We start from the raw sequence: 20347 nt of genomic DNA on the forward strand, positions 1-20347 counted from the left end.
AAACATTGAGGAGAGAATGCCTATTTAAACCTGAAGATTCAGAGAAGACTCCACAAAGTAGGTTTGGCATCTTTAAAGATGACAGAATTCACCACTAAGGAAAAGCAATGAAAGGCATTCCAGACAATAGAGGATGCAGGTAAAAATGCCCTAAATGTGAAGCACTGCCTTTCATTTGCAAAACTGCACCCAGATCTATCTAATTGGAACTCATAATTAGTAAAAGGAGGAGAATCTCTCCAGGTAAGGCTGGGAAGAGCCAAATCATGAAGGCCCTGTTTGCCACCTTAAAGAGTTTGAAATTTAATAACCTGAAAACCACTAAGCAATTTTTAAGGTAGGCAGTAATACACCCAGAACTACATTTTGGAGATTATGCTATAGTTATTAGATTATGCTATAGTTATAAGATTTGAAGGAAGGAAGCACTTCGGGTGCCATAATAATCTGGGTAGTAAACACTGGGAATGTAGGTAAGGTAGCATTAGTGGACAGAGAATGGACAGGGACAAACTTGGAAAGACTTAGGAGACAGTGTTGAATAGTAGTGACCCTATGGATGTGGGGACAGTTAAGAGAAAGAGAAACTAGAACGATTCTGTAACAACAAGCTTAGGCAACTGGATGAATGCTAATACCAGCACTTGAGATTCAGAATACAGAAATAACTAGAAGAGAATACTCTACATTGGCTCTATTCTATTTTGGATATGTTGAGTTTGATGTAGCTAGGGGATATCTAGACAGTGGGCCCAGCAAGCCATGAGATGTATGGGTCTGGAGTTCAGGAAATAAATCTGAATTAAAAGTGGAAAAAGGAGGGCGCCTGGGTGGCTCAGTTGGTTAAGCGACTGCCTTCGGCTCAGGTCATGATCCTGGAGTCCCGGGATCGAGTCCCACATCGGGCTCCCTGCTCGGCAGGGGGTCTGCTTCTCCCTCTGCCCTCTTCCCTCTCATGCTGTCTCTCATTCTCTCTCTCTCAAATAAATAAATAAAATCTTAAAAAAAAAAAAAGTGGAAAAAGGAGAGTCTTTGCATATTGATAGTAGCAGAAGTCATAAAAGATGGAGGTTACCCATAAGAATATGTAGACTAACAAAAGGATAAAAACAGGGCCCCCAGCAAACTATGAGAAAAAGAAAAACCCCTTAAAAAAACAAGAGAGGTAGAAGGAGAAGCAGGGCAGCTGATGACATGGAAACCAAAGTAGGACAGAGGTTCATAAAAGGGAAAGTGACCATCAATGTCAAGGAAGCAAAGAAATCAAGTGATACAAGAACCAAAGTCTATTCCATCTAACAATTACTTCATTATTGGTGACCTTTTCTGAAGCAGTTTCATGAGAAAAGTAGGGCAGATACTCTTTGGAGGAGGTTGAAGAGTGTCTGTTAGATGAGGAGTTGTAGACACAAGCATACATTACTTTTTCCAGAAATTTGGATGTAACATGGGGATAAAATGTGTATCTAGAAAGAGATATATCTGTTTAAAAAGCAGCTTTATGGAGGTACAATTAACATACTTTAAAACTGCACATATTTGAGGCATACAGCTTGGTGAGTTTGGGCCCATGGCTACACTGTGAAACCATCACCACAATCAAGGCAATAAACATATCCATCACCCCAAAAGTAGAAAAGTGGATATTTTAATAAGCTGAAGGGAAGGAGCCAGTGGAAAGAGAAACTGACTTTAAAGGAGAGAATATAATAAAGCAGAAGCAGAGGAATAAGGAGAATCGAAATATTTACCTCAGCTGTTCATTCAAAAGCCTTTTTTTCTTTTTTCTTTTTCCTTTCCCCTGGTACAGGCTGTATTATAACTTGAGTTGTAATTTTGTTGTTAATAAGTGATGTCAAAACAAAGGATGAATTTTTGTAGAATACAACATTACTCACAGAAAAACAGTGTAGTCATAGAATTTAAGACTGAGACTCTTCACAAAAGCAGTTAAGACTTCATACCACTTCAAAAGCCAGTTTGTATATTCATATGTCAATATTTTAAAATATCTAAACTGTGTGTCTTCTCTTGCAGCCCAATTAAAGGATATTGCCTATGGCACCAAGCAATATAAATTTAAACCAGAAATCACGCCAGATGACTCCGTTGATGAATTTGATGAAACCGTTCACTTAGAACGAGGCGAAAACCTATTTGAAATCCATATCAACAAAGTAACCTTTTCTTCTGAAGTTTTACAGGCATCTGGAGATAAAGAGCCTGTCACTTTCTGTACCTATGCTTTCTATGATTTTGAGCTACAGACAACTCCCATAGTGCAAGGCCTTCACCCAGAATATAACTTCACTTCTCAATATCTCGTTCATGTTAATGACTTATTTTTACAATATATTCAGAAGAATACTATCACTCTTGAGGTCCACCAAGCTTACAGCACAGATTATGAAACAATTGCGGCAGGTCAGTTGAGATTCCATGAAATTCTAGAAAAAAGTGGTCGAATATTTTGCACAGCAAGTTTGGTTGGTAAGTACAATCTTATAAGCTTTGGATATTTGAATCACTAATTTGGTTTATATATTAATATGGTATTCTACATTACTGTGTTCTCCTAGGGATTCAAGATGCCTTGAGGGTGGGACAGTGTCCCCTAATTGATCTGCCCACAGTTGATTGGACTATCCTAAATGTCATTGGTGATGTCAATTGCAATGGCTATTAATTTTTTAAAAGTTTATAAGTGCAAATATTTATTTACGATATTAATACCCTTTTTTGATTAAACATTAATTGTAGTACATTCATCAAATATTTTTTAAGAGCTTATGTTATTGCTGTTACTAGGCATTGGAAATACAATGGTCACTGCTAAGTAAGACAGACAGAGCCCCTGCCATCATGTAGCTTACCTTCTAGAGGGGAAGACAGGCCATAAAACAAATATATATTTCATCAGATGAAGAAAAATGAACAGGCTAATGAGAGAGATGGAAGGTTGCTAATTCAGATAAGGACTTCCCTGGTGGTTGACAGTGATAAAGACCTGAGTAAAGATCCATGACAGGATCCGGGGGAAGAATGTTTCATGCAGAGGTAACAGCAAGTACTGAGGTGGAGGGACAAACATGACATGTTGGATGAACAGCAAGAAGGCCAGTGGCTAAAGCAGAAATGTGATTAAAGCAATAGAAGGATGACTACACAAAGTCAGTCAGAGAAAGGCAAATACCATATGATTTCACTCATATTTGGAATTTAAGAAACAAAACAAATGAACAAAGGGGGAAAAAAAGGGGAGGGGGATGGCAAACCAAGAAACAGACTCTTAACTCTAGAGAAACAAACTGCTGGTTACCAGAAGGGAGGTGGGTGGGGGATAGGGAAATAAGTGATGGGGATTAAGGAGGGTACTTGTTGGTGATGAACCCTGGGTGATGTATGGAAGTGTTGAATCGCTAAATTGTTCCTGAAATTAATATTACACTGTATGTTAACTAACTGGAATTTAAATAAAAACTTAAAAAAAAAAAAAAGGAAAGTACACTTTAAAGCACACACACACACACACACACACACAATGTAAGGACCAGATCATGCTCTAGAAACTTGTAGGTCATGGTGAGGCAAATGGATTTTTTTTTCTCTGAGTGATGAAACCCATTGGAGAGTTTTGAGGAGGTAAGTGACGGGATCACACATAGGTTTTAAAAAATCAGCCTGGATGCTGGGGAAAAATAGTCTGTCGGGGCCAAGAGGGAAAACTAGGACCGTTATCAGGCTATTGCATTAATCTGTGGAAAGATGATAGTGGCTTGGATTAAGATGGTAATGAGAAGAGTGACAAGAAGTGGTTATTTTCAGTTTATGTTTGATTAACTTTAAGACTTGCTTATCAATCAAATGGAGAGTAATGAAGGTAATGGAGAAGACAAGAATTTCTGGCATGCACAACAAGGAGAATCATGAGCCCATTTATTGAGATAGGCCTGGGAAAGGAACAAATCTGAGGAAGAAAATCAAGAATTTTGTTTAACAAGTTAAGACTGGCTGCCTGTTGGACAGCCAAGTGGAAATGGCATGTGGGCAGTTGGATACACTAGCCCTAGCCGGAAGGTCAGGGATAAACATATGAAAGGAGGAGTCCATAGATTCCATATGGAATCTATTTTAAGCGTTTGGCCTAGGTAATATCATATAGTGAATGTACACAAAGGGGAGAAAGTGGCCAAGGACTGAGCCTTGGAAAACCACACAGTTTAGAGTTCAGGAAGAAGACAAGACACCAGCAAAGGAAACTAAAGAGTGGCCAGTGATTTAAAAGGCAAGCCAAGAGCATACAGTATCCTTAATGGCCATACTTCCAAAAGAGGCCAAGTAAAGAAACCATTTCAAGAAGAAAAGAGGGTGACTTAGCTTCTGGGGAGGGATTTTATTTATTGATTGATCGATCACAGGGTTAACATATTATTTACATGATTCACAAATCAAAAGGTGTAAAAGTTTATACTATAAAATCTCTCTCTCCTATTCCCTCAGCTACCCTGTCCCTTAGCTACCCTGGAACCCCTCACCAAAGGTTGCAAATTCTCCCAAAGAAATTTTAAGCATATACAAGCAAATATGTGTATCCATTAATATTCTCATTTTAGAACTTTTTTTTTAAATGATAGCAGATCTCAATCATGTTTGTATGTTGATGAGAATGATCCCTTAGTGAGAAAGAAATTGATGAAGTAGAAGAGAATGGGGAAATAGTTTTAATAATATGGTATGCTCAGGAAAGTTTATGTATAGAATATCATCTATTCAACAAATGTTGAGTACCATTGTATACTAGTCCCTCTGGTAGGAATATATCAGTGGAAACCACAGTCCTTACCCTCAAGAAACTTATAGTGTGGGTGGAGAAATACACTGGTGAACAGATAGTTATGTGAAAGGAATCCGTGTCCTAATGAGAGGACATATCCTTCCCCTCTTTGAAGGAAGCAGAGAACCCTTAATTCCCCCAGGAGCCGTAGAGGAAATCTTCAAGAGAAAGAGAGATGAAGAGCTGCCTGAGTTGAAAAGAAGAGTGAGGGTGTACAGGGCAAACATGCGAGTATGAATTACATCCGGCATATATTTGGCATAGCTATGGCATTTGTCCCTGCACCTGTGGCACAGTAGAGAAGTGGGAAGGGGCCAAAGACTTCTCAAAAGTTGAATCATGATGTGGAATTTCATATTTATAATTTTGAGATTTCCTGTTGTATCTCTCAGTCTACATTGAGTACAACTTGTTAAAAACAAGCTACTATAGCATCAAAAAGAATCTGTGGAGTATTTAATACAGTGTTTAGTTTTTTTCTTTATATTTTAGAAGGATTGAAATAGTATAAATTGGAATATCTCAAACATAATTTGACATAGATCTTTAATAATACTTAACATACAATGAAACTCATACTTGCAGAAGAAACTTTATTTTCTTTAGCTCTGTTCTTTGCCAATCACACATCATTTGTGCAAGTCATATATTATTTTACTCAGTATAAAATTTTAACAGTGAGTTGTGCATTGGTTTGTAGGAACTAAAGGAGACATCCCAAATTTTGGCACAGTGGAATACTGGTTCAGATTACGGATTCCCATGGATCAAGCAATTCGACTTTATCGAGAACGAGCAAAGGCTTTGGGATATATAACATCAAATTATAAGGGGCCAGAGCAAATGCAATGGGTGAGCTGGTTGGACTTTAAGACATTTTTATGATACAGAAATTTTATAATATGTCTTTTTATGTCATGCTTTAAACCAAAATCATTTTCTTTCACAGCCATCAAGTGACTCTTTTTAACTTTTTATTTTGAAATAATTATAGACTTACAGGAAGTACAAAAACAGTACAGAGAAGTTCTGTGTACCCTTCACCCCCCTTCTCCCAATTGTAACATCTTACATAACTACAGTACATTATCAAAACCAGGAAATTGACACTGGTACAATACCATTAACTAGACTACAGACCTTATTCGGATTTTATCAGTTTTTACATGCACTCGTGTGTGTGTGTGCGCGCGCGTATTATGAGTTCTGTGCAGTTTTATCATGTGTATGTATTCATGTAACTACCACCACAAGCAAGATTCAGAATTGTTCCATCACCACAAAGGAACTCCCTTGTGCAACCCAGGGTACTTTTGAAAAATAGAATTGCAGTACTCTGAATTGGAAGTTTAAATGCAATTCCTCAGAGCAGCATTTCCCAAACTGTGTTTCATGTAGTCTTAATGGCCATACTTCCAAAAGAATTCCATGATCCAATGAATGCAGAAAGTACTAAAGTGAGCAAAGTGAAATAGGGTCCTTGACTTCTCATGTATAACAAGAATCCCAAGAGGAAAGCTTAAAGTATGCATTTGAGTAACAAAGGGATAAAATATAGTTGAAACATTCTGGAATGCCTGCTCAAATCATAATTATCTTTTTTCATTTGGACCACTGTCACTCCCAGTCTATGGGGATTTATGTCTGGTGGTCCTGTTCTCTCCCACTTTGTACTCAATTATGACTAATGATTCAGGGGTATCCACCTGACCCCAGTTAAGCCAATCGGATTCTGCTTTCAAGAGAAAGCAAGACTCTCTGTGCTTGGAACATGTAAAATTGGGAGCTGTGGGGTAGCCATCTTCTACCATGTTAACCAGCAAAGGAAAGAAAATGGGTCTGGAGAGAAAGAATAATGAGCAAGCATACAGAGAAAAATGGCCACTAGATCGAGTGTAAATTCTGGTGGTTTTCCAGTCCTCTTACCTTCCTAAGGCCCACCCACATTTCTGCTATACAATTCCATGAAATAACCATATGGACTTGCATTAAAGTCTCTTTTTGTTGTATTTGCTAGATGGAATTAGTTTCTATAATTTTCGGTTAAAGAACCATGACTAATATAACATCGATTCCCAAACTTAAGAAAGAATGACACCTGTTTCCCAGAGATCATCTTTCTGGACTAGTATTCTTCAGAACAGACGTTGGGAAATGCTGTTAATGGAAAAGAGAATTAAAAATAGACCAGGCTATTTATTTAGTTTTGTAGTTTAATTGTTTTTAGACTCCCACTTTCTGGCTTGGGTGAGTCATTTGTTGGAATTCCAGCTTTTGTGGGTAGATTTGGAGTAAGAAGCAGAGGGGGTACTTTTTAAATCATTCCACTTAGCATTCTATAGCAGAATACAGGTTTCTTCTCAGTTTTCTCCTCTGCACACCACCAGATGTCTCTACTGAGGACATTATGAGTTTGGGTCTATTTTGCCTTCTCCAGTAAACTTCGCTGGAGTCAAAGGTTCCAGATGCTCCATCCAGATTCAGAAATGCAGTGAAGGAGGAGCCCCTTTGTGGAAAATAGAGAATTCTCCAACACTAAACTAAACAAGACCCAGGAACACTAACATTTCTTTGTCCCAGGGCATCAGCTATGGTGGCTTAACAAGTTAATTAGGGCAATTGTTTGTTAAAACACTTATGCACCGGCTACGTGAACAATAGTTCCATAAGGGGCCATAGAGTAGCTTCTAGTTCTGCATTATAATTCCTTTCACTCATCTTTCTTCTGAAATGTCCTCCCAATCCTAACTTTTTATGCCGTCCAATGTTTATCTCTGACCCTATTCTCTTTTTCTTATATTAGTTGAACTTCAGTTTACTGGATAATCTTAGGCCATGTATCTGCGTCCCCAAACACCATTGGTTGAAGATGAGGGCCAACCCAAATATAATGAAATAATCTCTCTGGGTGGGCTCCATCAAATTCACTGGATTCTTACAGAACAGTGAGTTATGATCACAATAGCTGGAGCAGTTGAAGGATTAGCTCTTAATAAAATTGTGAACTAGAGGACATTTGTCTTTGGACTCATCTGTTCACTTTACTCTTAGTTATTAAATAGAATTAAAGAATATCAATTCTTGGTTTTATTTTGTTTTAACAACAGTCTCTACATGTATGCTCAGTCATCTATATTTATTGCTAATAGCTTAAGATCACCTGTTCACACATGTTCTAGGGAATATTAGTTTTGACTAAGAATCAGGTCTTTTACTGAGAAATTCACTATGAAGTGTAAATACACATCTTTTTGTCCATTTACAAAATTATTTTGTTTGGGATTTGGCAGCTGCTATTTATCTTTTCATTGTATTATTACTATAATATAAATATGTATTTTTTTCCAGTCAAGTCAGCAAGCACCCAAAACTGCTCAGCTCAGTTCTACTGATTCCACAGATGGCAACTTAAATGAACTTCATATTACAGTCAGATGTTGCAGCCACTTGAAGTCCCGAGCAAGCCGCCTTCAGCCACACCCATATGTTGTGTACAAGTTTTTTGATTTTGCAGACCATGATACAGCCATCATTCCCAGTAGCAATGATCCACAGTTTGATGATCATATGTGTTTCCCTGTGCCAATGAATATGGATTTGGATCGATACCTTAAGTCAGAGTCTCTGAGTTTTTATGTATTTGATGATAGTGATACTCAAGAGAATATATATATAGGAAAAGTCAATGTGCCTCTGATTTCATTGGCACATGACAGGTGTATCTCAGGTAAGCATATTTATTGAATCTATGAAATTGTAAAAACAAACCTAAATTATATTTCAGTTATGGATATGACTAACCTTCCTAAGTTCTCAGATAATCTTAAACGTTGGGCCTACAGTTTTTTTCCTAGTTATTTTCTTAGTAGTTGTTCTACAGATTACAATATGTATCTTACCAGTCTAAAATTAATGCTGACAACTCCATCAAAATATAGAAAATCTGCCCCAGTATAATTCCATTTCCTTCCCCCTCCTTTGTGCTATTATTGTCATATATTTATGTAAAGAATGCCTATATATGTTATAAATCCAACAATACAATGTTATAATTATTGCATTGTATAACTTTTTGTCTTTTTTTTTTTAAAGATTTTATTTATTTATTTGACAGAGAGATAGAGCCAGAGAGCACAAGTGGAGGGAATGGCAGAGGGAGAGGAAGAAGCAGGCTCCCCACCGAGAAGAGAGCCTGATGCGGGGCTCGATCCCAGGACCCTGGGATCATGACCTGAGCCAAAGGCAGATGCTTAACCATCTGAGCCACCCAGGCACCCAACTTTTTGTCTTTTAAAGAAGTCAAGAGAGGGGAGAATATCTATAATTATAGGAGACTTTCACATTAACTTACATGGTTACCATTTCTGGTATTCCTTTTTTTTTTTTTTTTTTTTTTCCATTTCTGGTGTTCTTTATTTCTTCCTATGGATTTGAGTTACTGTCTGGTGTTATTTCCATACTCCAGTATAACTCCATTGCCACTCTCTCCTTTGTGCTGTTATGATGATATATTTTTTATCTTTATTTAAGTTCAACAATATAATTTTACTATTATTGTTTTATGCAATTGTCTTTTAAACCAGTTAAGAGAAGAAATGACAAAAAATATATTTATACTGTCTTTCATAATTACCTAAATGATTACTTTTATTGGTCTCTGTTCCTTTATGTTGATTTGAGATCTGGTATTACTTCCTTACAACCTAAAGAACTTCCTTTAATATGTCTTGTAACTCAGGTCTGCTGGTAATGAATTCTCTCAATTGTTATCTAGGAATGTCTTTATTTTGCTTTTATTTTTTTGAAGGATAGTCTTGCTGGGTATAATATTCTTAGTCAGGGGCGCCTGAGTGGCTCAGTCATTAAGCGTCTGCCTTCAGCTCAGGTCGTGATCCCAGGGTTCTGGGATCAAGCCCCACATCGGGCTTCCTGCTCCACGGGAAGCCTGCTTCTCCCTCTCCCACTCCCCCTGCTTGTGTTCTCTCTCTGTCAAATAAATAAATAAATAATCTTTTAAAAAATATATATATATATTCTTAGTCATCAGTTATTTTTTTCTTTGGCACTTTGAGTATATCAGGTGACTAATTTCTGGCATGCATTGTTTCTAATGAGAAATCAGAAATGTTATTATTATGGTTCCCTTGTACTTGTTACTATCTTCAATATCTTCTTTTTAGTGTGTGTGTGTGTGTGTGTATGTGTGTATCTATGTATGGCTTTAAACAGACTATGATGTTTATGATGTGGATCCCACTGTGCTTATCCTACTTAGAATTTGTTGAGCTTCTTTATGTGTAGGGTACTGTTAGGTACCAAATTTGGGGAGTTTTCTGCTGTTATTTCTTCAATTTTTTTCTGCCCTTTCTTCCCCCTCTTGGACTCCCATTACATGTACATTTGTGTTTAATGGTGTCCCACATTCTCTGAAGCTCTGTACATTTTTCTTCATTTTTTTCTCTGCATATTGGAAAAGCTCTGTTGGTCAGTATTCAAGTTCACTGATTCTTTCTTCCGCCAGCTCAAATTTCCTATTGAGACCCTCTACTGATTTTTTTTTCATTTTAGTAATTATAACTTCAACTCCAGAATTTCTATTTAGTTTTTTCTTTTTTATAAAGAAAGGGGCACCTGGGTGGCTCAGTTGGTTAATCGTCTGCCTTCAGTTCAGGTCATGATCCCGAAGTCCTGGGATCAAGCCCCGCATCAGGCTCCCTGTTCAGTGGAGAGCCTGCTTCTCTCCCTGCCCCTCGCCCCACTCGTGCTCCCTCTCTCAAATAAATAAATAATATCTTAAAAAAAAAAGAAAAGAAACCTTAATATAATGACTAAAATTTGTGACTCTGTATTACAGTTGCAGCTAGGTGATACTTTTTATTACTGTTTTGGGCAGTTTGTCTATTTTCTGGACATTTTTTGTTGTGCTGCTATTAATTTGGAGTAATTTAACAAATCCCAGTAAAATATATTTAAAATTATGATAAAATTATGTGGTAATATGAAGACTTCCTTAGATATATAAATTATTTGAAATTTTGAAGTTTTAATATATTTTTCTACAGAGACAAGTCTTTTGCAAGAATATTTAAGGCAAAAGGAGGTTGATACTTGAGCTATAATCCAGATAATGTCTTAGAGGAAGGCTAAGAATTCTGAATAATCTCTGAATTTAATTTCAGTGAATTAAAATATTTATAAGTTAATTTTCTCTTCTTGGAATCAGTATTATCACTAAGGCCTTAACTTCTGAAAGGAGTCTGCTTCAGAGATGAACCTATCATAGATTATTTTGTCTTTATTCTCTAAGCCATTTGAGGTGTGAGTAAAAGCCAAAATTATTTTTAAAGTTGTGGGTAGTTCTTCTTCTTTAATTCTTATGGTAATAAAACTTCACTCTAGCATTAATTAAAAGTATTTTTGTAACTTGACAGGAGTGTTTGAGTTAACAGATGATAAAAAGCATCCTGCAGGAACCATCCATGTTATATTGAAATGGAAATTTGCTTACCTTCCACCAAGTGGATCTATAACAATTAAAGACTCAGGAAATTTTATACGCAAAGAAGAGTCAGAAGTTGTTCAAAGAGTACCTCCAACATCCTCTATTAGCACATTAGTTGTTGTGAGTAACAGTGACTTTGAATTTATTTTAAAAAGAAAGAAAAAATAGTTGTAGTTTTATCTAAGTGTATGTTCATCATACTCAGTTTGACATATTGATTTATCTTAGGCACCAACACCAAAACCAAGACAGCGTTTAACACCTGTAGATAAGAAAGTGTCTTTTGTGGATATCACACCACAACAGAGTTCTGTAAGTAGTAAACACTGAAAATACTGATATTTTTCTCTCATACCAAATATTTTAAATAAATGATGTAGGTGTTGTATACCCTACCTGATTTCAAAGGAAACCAGTGAATAAAATACTTCTTTTTCCTTTAATGTTAGCTCTTAATTTGGCGCTGTGTATAAATGTTTACTCTTCTTACTCTGATCTAAACCCTCTTTTGACTCCATTTGTAACTCCAGCCACTACCCTATCCTCTTCCCCCATTTATGGGACGGGAAAAAAAAGAAACCTCTTCAGAAAGTCTTAATTCTGTTTCCCTTTCTTCACACCATTTCTTGAACTCACTCTAGTCAAAATTCATCCTCATTAAAACCACTCTTGCTAAGTGCACAATGACTTTGATTTTGCCATATCCAGTAGTCAGTTCTCAGTCCCCATCTTTATCTCCCAGTAACATTCGACACAGTGGAATACTTGCTCCCTCTTCACTTGGCCTCTAGGACACCATGCCTTTCTAGATTCTCTCCAGCTTTACCAGTTATTCTTCTCACTGTCCCAGACCAAATCTCTCAGTGTAGAGGTGCCTCAGCAGTTTCACTGCAGACCTAGACCTCTTCTCACTCTGTATCTACATTCACAGGTCTTAGCCAGTCTTAGCCAGTCTCATAGTTTTAAACATCTAGATGCAATCCCTCTCATATTTATTATCTTCAGTCTTGATCTTGCTGCCAAATTCCAGGTTTATTTTCTCCCCGCTTATTTCATATGCATCCAGTTGTGTAATAGGAATCTAAACTTAACATGTCACAAACCAAATGTGACTTCACATCCCCCTTCCAAAATGTTTCTTCCATTGTTTCCCATTCTCAATAAATGACGAACCATTCACCCAGTTGCATAGTCGTTAAATTTTTTTTTTTTTTAAAGATTTTATTTATTTACCAGAGAGAGAGAAAGAGCACGCACACAGGCAGGGGGAGCGGCAGACAGAGGGAGAAGCAGACTCCCCACTGAGCAGGGAGCCCAACACGGGACTCAATCCCAGGACCCTGGGATCATGACCTGAGCCAAAGGCAGACGCTTAATGACTGAGCCACCCAGGCAGCCCCATAGTCATTAAATTTTGAAGGCATCCCTTTGTCATTCTCTTTTTCACACCCTACGTCCAGTTCATCCACAAAACCTGTCAGCTATAGCTTTCAAAACATATCCTGTATTTACATCATCTCCACTGTCACCACTCAAGTCACCATCATCTCTTTTGGATCTTTAAAAAAAATATTTTCCTTGTAATTGAGATATAACTCTTAAATAGTTAAAAGATACAAAACTTAAGCCCCCTCTCAATGAATTTTTCCCTATGTACACACCTGGGTAAACAACACCCAGATGAAAATATTTTTTCTTGGGGCGCCTGGGTGGCTCAGTCCGTTAAGTGTCTACCTTCAGCTCAGGTCATGATCTCAGTCCTGGGATTGAGCTCCACGTTGGGCTCCCAGCTCAGTGGGGAGTCTGCTTCCCCTCTCTGGCTGCCCCTCCCCCCCCCACTTGTGCTCTCTCTCTCATGCTTTCTCTCTCAAATAAATAAAATCTTTAAAAAATAAAAATTAAAAAATAAAAATATTTTTTCTCCTCAGAGCTTAAGGTGATACCTGGCATATACAGTGCATTTAATATATATGTGCTAAATAAATGAATTCAGAAACTATTATTCAGGCCATATTTAACAGCAAACACTTACTGAGTGCTCATTATGTGTCAGACACTGAACTAAATGCTTTATGCCCACAAATTCATTTAATTCTAAGAACAACCTTATGATCATACTAGAATTATTGCCATTTAAAGATCAGGGAAGTAAGGGGTATCTCGTTGACCCACTCTGTTAAGTGTCCAACTCGTGATTTCACATCAGATCATGATCTCATGGGTTGTGAGATGGAGCCCTGTGCAAGGCTTGTGCTCAGGGCAGAGCCTGCTTGAGATTCTCTCCCTCTCCTTCTACCCTTCCCCTCCTTGCTCTCTCCTGCTCTCTCAAATAAAAATAAATCTTAAAAAAAAAAAAAGATCAGGAAAGTAATATGTACAGAGCTTAAGTAACTTGCTCAAGGGCAAAATATTAGATCTGGAATTTGAACACAAGTAGCTGGATTCCTACATAAATAATTATAAGTATAAAAAAGACATACATATACATGGAGATGTTTGTTGTAATGTTAGTCACAATTGCTGAAAATAGTGAATTAGTTAAATGTCCAACACCAGTAAAATGGTTCATTAAATTATGATACATCCATTCATTTTAATATTATATCTTATTAAAAATGTTTACCCAAAGTTTCATACCAGGAGAAAATTTTATATTGTAATATTAAGGTTTTTTTAAAATATAACAGGATATATTATATTTATAATTACCACTATGTAACCAAGAAAGTTTTTTATTTGCATTAAAAATTAATCATAAAGGGGCACCTGGGTGGCTCAGTTGGTTAAGCATCTGCCTTTGGCTCAGGTCATGATCCCAGGGTCCTGGGATCGAGCCCCACATTGGGTTCCCTGCTTGGCGGGAAGCCTGCTTCTCCCTCTCCCAATCCCCCTGCTTGTGTTCCCTCTCTTGCTGTGTCTCTCTCTCTGTCAAATAAATAAATAAAATCTTTTTTCTTTATATTTTTATTTATTTGACAGAGCGAGAGAGTGCACAAGCAGGGGAAGCAGCAGAGGGAGAGGGAGAAGCAGGCTCCCCGCCGAGCAGGGAGCCCGATGCGGGGCTCTATCCCAGGACCCTGAGATCATGACCTGAGCCGAAGGCAGATGCTTAACGACTGAGCCACCCAGGTGTCCCAATAAATAAAATCTTTAAAAAAAAAAATCATAAAGGGGCACCTGGATGGCTCAGTTCATTGAACATCTTGACCCGTTCGTTCAGGTCACGATCTCATGGGATCGCACTCCCCAGGGAGTCTGTTTGGGATTCTCTCTCTCCCTCTCCCTCTGTCCCTCACCTCACTCACTCTCTCTCCATCTCAAATAAATAAATCTTTAAAATCAACTTGAAAGAATTTTTTTAAAAATTAATCATAAAGGAAAAGGTAAAAAATTGTAACAAAATCTCCTGTTAATGGATATTATCATTGGGTAATGAGAATATGGACTTGTATTAATTTCTTTTGTTTTCTGGTTTATCTTTCCCATTTTCTATATTGGACATGTTTAATTTTAAACTAGCAAAAATGATAAGCTATATTTTAAAAATAAACCAGTTTATGAATCCTGGAAAATGGTTGACCATAAATTGATATTTGATACAGTTAAAAAATAATGTTGATCCTAGAAAGTATGTATCTTCACATATGCAATATTGTTTAATTACATGAGTAATGTATAATCATCATGAAAATATTAGAAAATACAAATAAGAAAAAAAAAACGTTAAAAATAAAATTAAATTTCCCCAAATCTATATATCAGAGATAGAATTTTAGTGAATTTCCTTCCATACTTATTCCCATAGGAACATACACATTGTTTGCATGTTTGTTTTTTAACAGAACAGTATACAACTATATGTATTATTCTGTAACTAGCATTTTTTACTCAACACTGTATCGGGTACTCTCTTCAGTGTCAGTAAGTACAGATCTGCATTATCATTTTTTTCATGGTTGCAAAGAACTCAGGTATTTGGATATATACCATATTTTATTTAACCCTATACTGTTGGACATTTGCACTGTTTTCACTTTTTTTGCAATTATAAACAATGCTTCAATGAACAACAGTATATATACCATGATGACTATCAACCATTTTACTGAAATATGCTAACTAAAATTAGGGTCATATGGGTAATATGTATATATATATATATACAGTGTGTATATATGTATATCTGTATATATATATAGGATTTATATATATATAGGATTTATATATATGTATAGGATTTATATATATATATAGGATTTAGTAATAAAGTAATAAATACAAAATAACACATATGCATGTTTTCACATCAATAAAAGGAGATACCTCCTCCTCCTGAAGATGTGAAGGAAATGTCATCAGTAGTGGAGCATACGCCAGAAATAGAAACTAATATGCCAACTCTTTCACATATCCCTGAGGTATGTATTAAAATTATTTTGAAAGGTTTAATTTGGTTCGTAAAAGACTTTGTCTTGGGGGCGCCTGGGTGGCTCAGATGGTTAAGCGTCTGCCTTGGGCTCAGGTCATGGTCCCAGGGTCCTGGGATCGAGTCCTGCATCGGGCTCCCTGCTCAGCGGGAAGCCTGCTTCTCCCTCTCCCTCTGACTGCCGCTCTCTCTCGCTCTCTGTATCTCTGTGTCTCAAATGAATAAATAAAAATCTTAAAAAAAAAAAAAAAGCTTTGTCTTTGTATTAAAATGGATCAAGGGGGCACCTGGGTGGCTCAGTTGGTTGAGTGACTGCCTTCGGCTCAGGTCATGATCCTGGAGTCCCGGGATCGAGTCCCGCATCGGGCTCCCTGCTCGGCAGGGAGTCTGCTTTTCCCTCTGACCCTCCTCCCTCTCATGCTCTCTGTCTCTCATTCTCTCTCTCTCAAATAAATAAAATCTTAAAAAAAAAAAAAAATTTAAAATGGATCAAGAACTCAAAGCATTGATCCTATATTTGTGTATAACTTCCTGGGGACAGAAAGATCGACCAGTGTTGTAATTATGCTGATATTAGCTGCTAATAAGTAGATATGTGAATTAGAGTAATAATGTAAAATTCATTTTGATATTAATATATTTTTCATCCTTGGCTTTTAATAATATTTTCATTTATCTTCATATTATCATTTGTGCAACTTTAGTGATGGTTTTTCTAATGAATCACTTACATATAATGCATGTCCATATATTTAAGTCTCAAGCTTACATTCTTTCTGAGTCAGGTGCTTCAGCAAGTACACACACGTGATCTAAGCAACAGTGTTATCAGTGTGCTTGCAATTTCTTCAGGTTTCTCAAGAAAGCAGTGGAGCTAAGGTAAAAGAGAAAATTCAACAAGGAAAAGATGATGATGTATCTTTCCTGTCTGAGGGTCAACTTGCAGATCGAAGCTGGACTTCTTCTGAAGATGAAACAGAAATAACTGAGGAATTGGAACCAGAAGGTGATTTTTTTTCCTTTCTTTAATTACCATTATTTACTTAATTGTGTGCTTTCTTTAATCTGTTAGAGCGTGCCTCCTAGGACATCTTCACATAATAGTGGATCTACTTCATGATACCTATGTCTTGACTGACAGGTCAGCGTAGTCCGCTAAAGGCAGGCAGAATTGTTGCAAACCTTCTTATCTCAACCTGCAGGGCCACAGTGCAATCCACGACTCACTGCTGACCGTGTCCCCAATTTACGTTTTAAGTGGCTTTATGTTTTCTTTGGGTTTTATACTATCATCTGAATTATTCTGGAGAAATTAACTTTTTAAAAATTAAAACTAAAAACTCAAGACAACTCTTAACAGGATTTAATTTATATAAATATCTAGACGAGGCAATTATAGTGACAAAGCATTTAGGTGATGCGTAGGGAAGGGCGAATGGGAACTGAGAGATACAGAAAGAGTTTACAGGGGGCATGAGGAAACTTAATAGGGTGACAGATGGGTTCATGATCTTAATCGTGGTGATATTTCACAGAATTATACATATGTCAAAATATCAAATTTTGCTCTTTAAATATGTGTAGTTTTTCATATGGCAATTTTTCCACAATAAAACTGCAAATTTTCGGGGCGCCTGGGTGGCTCAGTTGGTTAAGCGACTGCCTTCGGCTCAGGTCATGATCCTGGAGTCCCGGGATCGAGTCCCGCATCGGGCTCCCTGCTCAGCAGGGAGTCTGCTTCTCCCTCTGACCCTCCTCCCTCTCATGCTCTCTGTCTCTCATTCTCTCTCTCGCAAATAAATAAAATCTTAAAAAATAAAACTGCAAATTTTTTTTAAATGTTTCTAAATGTAAGAAGTAACTTGAAACTAATGATGTAATGTATGGTGATTAACATAACATAATAAAAAAATAAAAATAAAAAAAGAATTAACTTGATGTTTGCACAATGTAATTGGTTAGGCTGTTAGAAAACACCTATTATCCTGTCCTTCTCTTTAAAGAGATTATTTTTGAATTTCAGAGCAAGGTATATTTTTATTATTTTTGTTTCTACTAAAACTAAACTTGGGATTTTAAGTCATTTTTTTAATCTTTTCTAAAATATAATGTAAGAGTAAATATCTTTGCTGCTAAGAAAGGTCTAGACATGATTATCATATTGTCCTTTTAAGGTTATCCTTATATTTCCCTCCATTTCATAAGGTATAAATATAATTGGTTTAACAGACTTGAACCACTGAAATTTTATTTTTTAACAGATGAGGAAGACAGATCAGCATCTGACAGTGATGAGTGTATTATTCCAGGTCATATCTCCAAGAATATCAAACAGGTCAGTAGCTTGATGCCAGCTAGAAATGTTACAAAATAAAGCTGCTTTTCATTCATAGTGTATGGGTCTTCGCATATGTAAATCTGAAGGCAAAAATATTTCTGGGAAAATTTTATGTATCCTCACAATCTTACCCATGTAATCATCTAGTACAAAAAAAAATTCATATGTAGTTTCATTCTGTAATGGGTCATAACTTGTGTTATTTTTGCTTACATGTTAACAATACCTATCAGCAGCAGCTTTAATAATTACTTGCTTAAACCAGTTGACATCCCTGACTCCTTTTCGGAAGGATTGTACAAAGATGTATTAAATCCAATCTGAGGGGTACCTGGGTGGCTCAGTAGGTTAAGCATCTGATTTTGGCTCACGTCCTGGTCTTACGGTTCTGGAAGCAAGCCCCTCAGCAGGCTCCCCACTCAGCAGGGAGTCTGCTTGTCTCGCTCCCTCTGTTCCTCCCCCTGCTCGTGCTCTCTCTCTCAAATAAATAAATAAAATCTTTTTTTAACAAAATCCAATCTGAGCTTTAAGAATTCAAAATGGGATATTTAAAACTATAATACTTCAAGTGTGAATTCATTCATACACTAAATATGTCCACTGATAAAGTTATTTCCACCAAAAAATTAAACCTTCATAGAAGGTGTACTTCTTGTATAGGTGTACTTGTTTTGTAGCACATTGCTGAAAAGCAGTATGTAAAAGGAAATTTTGAAAAGAAAATTATACTTTAATTCATGTGGAAAGTATACCCCTTACCAGAGCATTTTTTTTTTATTTTAAGGGGGGAGGGGTAGTTTTTATAAAGTAAATATAAGTAAAGTAAAAAGGCCCTAGCTTTTTCTATTCATCTACGTTGATTTTCCTGAAATGATTAATTGTACTCCTTTTTTTGGAATTTCTACTTTATGGGTAAGAATTGGAATACTTTTTTCAACTTTTAAAATTCTTAGCTTAACCTCTCTGCAGAACAAACCCAAATACAAACAGATGATTGATAAGTACAAGCAGAACAGTTCATCTGTCCAAAGTTTTATTATCATTATTAATTATAATATCACCTGACACATGGCATCCTGATATGTGGAATCTTTATTGTTCAAAATCAATAAATCAAGGAAGGAATCTTAAATATAGTTGCCCAGAGACTTTTAATTGTAGTATTTAGTTCAATTCAATTTAGCTTTTTGGCTTTATCAAACCTGAAATTGTTAAATTATTTATCAAACTAACGAATAGAAATTCTCTGCTCTCTATTAGAAATTTTTGATGATGGGAATCAAAGGGAAAATGAGCCCCTTGTGTGGAATTTAGCTTCATAGCCATTTGTATTAGGGTTTTCCAGGGAAACAGAACCAGTAGGATATATACGTATAAATACGTACATATAGGGCGCCTGGGTGGCTCAGTTGGTTAAGCGACTGCCTTCAGCTCAGGTCATGATCCTGGAGTCCCGGGATCGAGTCCCGCATCGGGCTCCCTGCTCAGCAGGGAGTCTGCTTCTCCCTCTGATCCTCCTCCCTCTCATGCTCTCTGTCTCTCATTCTCTCTCTCTCAAATAAATAAATAAAATCTTAAAAAAAATATATGTACATATAAAGAGATTTATTATAAGGAATTGAGTCACGTCATTATGGAGACTGAGAAGTCCCAGGAACTGTATTCAGCAAGCTGGAGACCCAGAACGTCAGTGGTGTAGTTCCGGGCTGTTAAAACTAGGAGTGCCGATGGCATCAGTTCCAGCTAGAAAGCAAGCAGGCTGGAGACCTAAGAAGAGTCAGTGTTTCAGGTCAAGTTCAAAGTCAGGAAAAGACCATTGTTGCCTCTGAAGGCCATTAGGCAAGAGGAGTTCTCACCATTTTTGTTCTCTTCAGGTCTTCCTGCTGGTTGGAGAAAGCCCCATCCACCTTAGGGAGGACAGTCTGCTTTACTCAGCCTACCAATTCAAATGTTAATCTTATCCAAAAACAGCCAGATGGACACACCTAGAATAATGTTTGACCAGAGGTCTGAAAATCTGGTGGTCCAGTCAAGTTGACAGATAAAATTAACTATCCGGGGTTCCCCGGGTGGCTCAGTCAGTTAAACACCAGACTCTTGGTTTCGGCTCAGGTCATGATCTCAGGGCTCCATGCTCACTGGGGAGTCTACTTTCCCTCTCCCTCTACCTCTCCCCCTGCTCACACTCAGTGCTCGCTCACTCTCTCTCAAATCAGTCAATCTTTAAAAAATCTGACGATGACGTCA

The 20347-nt window shown here is 37.0% G+C and overlaps 1 protein-coding gene across 1 annotated transcript in view; it reads left to right on the forward strand.

Annotated features, from left to right (window-relative positions):
• Positions 1 to 20347, forward strand: part of RPGRIP1L (RPGRIP1 like) — a 93784-nt gene that overhangs the window by 42150 nt on the left and 31287 nt on the right. Inside the window, exons 15-22 of the mRNA XM_035025200.1 lie at positions 2038 to 2490; positions 5535 to 5686; positions 8183 to 8561; positions 11266 to 11456; positions 11565 to 11648; positions 15653 to 15754; positions 16615 to 16768; positions 18024 to 18097. Coding sequence (XP_034881091.1) covers positions 2038 to 2490; positions 5535 to 5686; positions 8183 to 8561; positions 11266 to 11456; positions 11565 to 11648; positions 15653 to 15754; positions 16615 to 16768; positions 18024 to 18097 — 1589 coding nt within the window. The remainder of the gene's footprint in view (positions 1 to 2037; positions 2491 to 5534; positions 5687 to 8182; positions 8562 to 11265; positions 11457 to 11564; positions 11649 to 15652; positions 15755 to 16614; positions 16769 to 18023; positions 18098 to 20347) is intronic.

The sequence above is a fragment of the Mirounga leonina genome, unplaced genomic scaffold, assembly GCF_011800145.1.
Source record: "Mirounga leonina isolate KUSES-001 unplaced genomic scaffold, KU_Mleo_1.0 Mir_180, whole genome shotgun sequence".
Lineage (NCBI taxonomy): Eukaryota > Metazoa > Chordata > Mammalia > Carnivora > Phocidae > Mirounga > Mirounga leonina.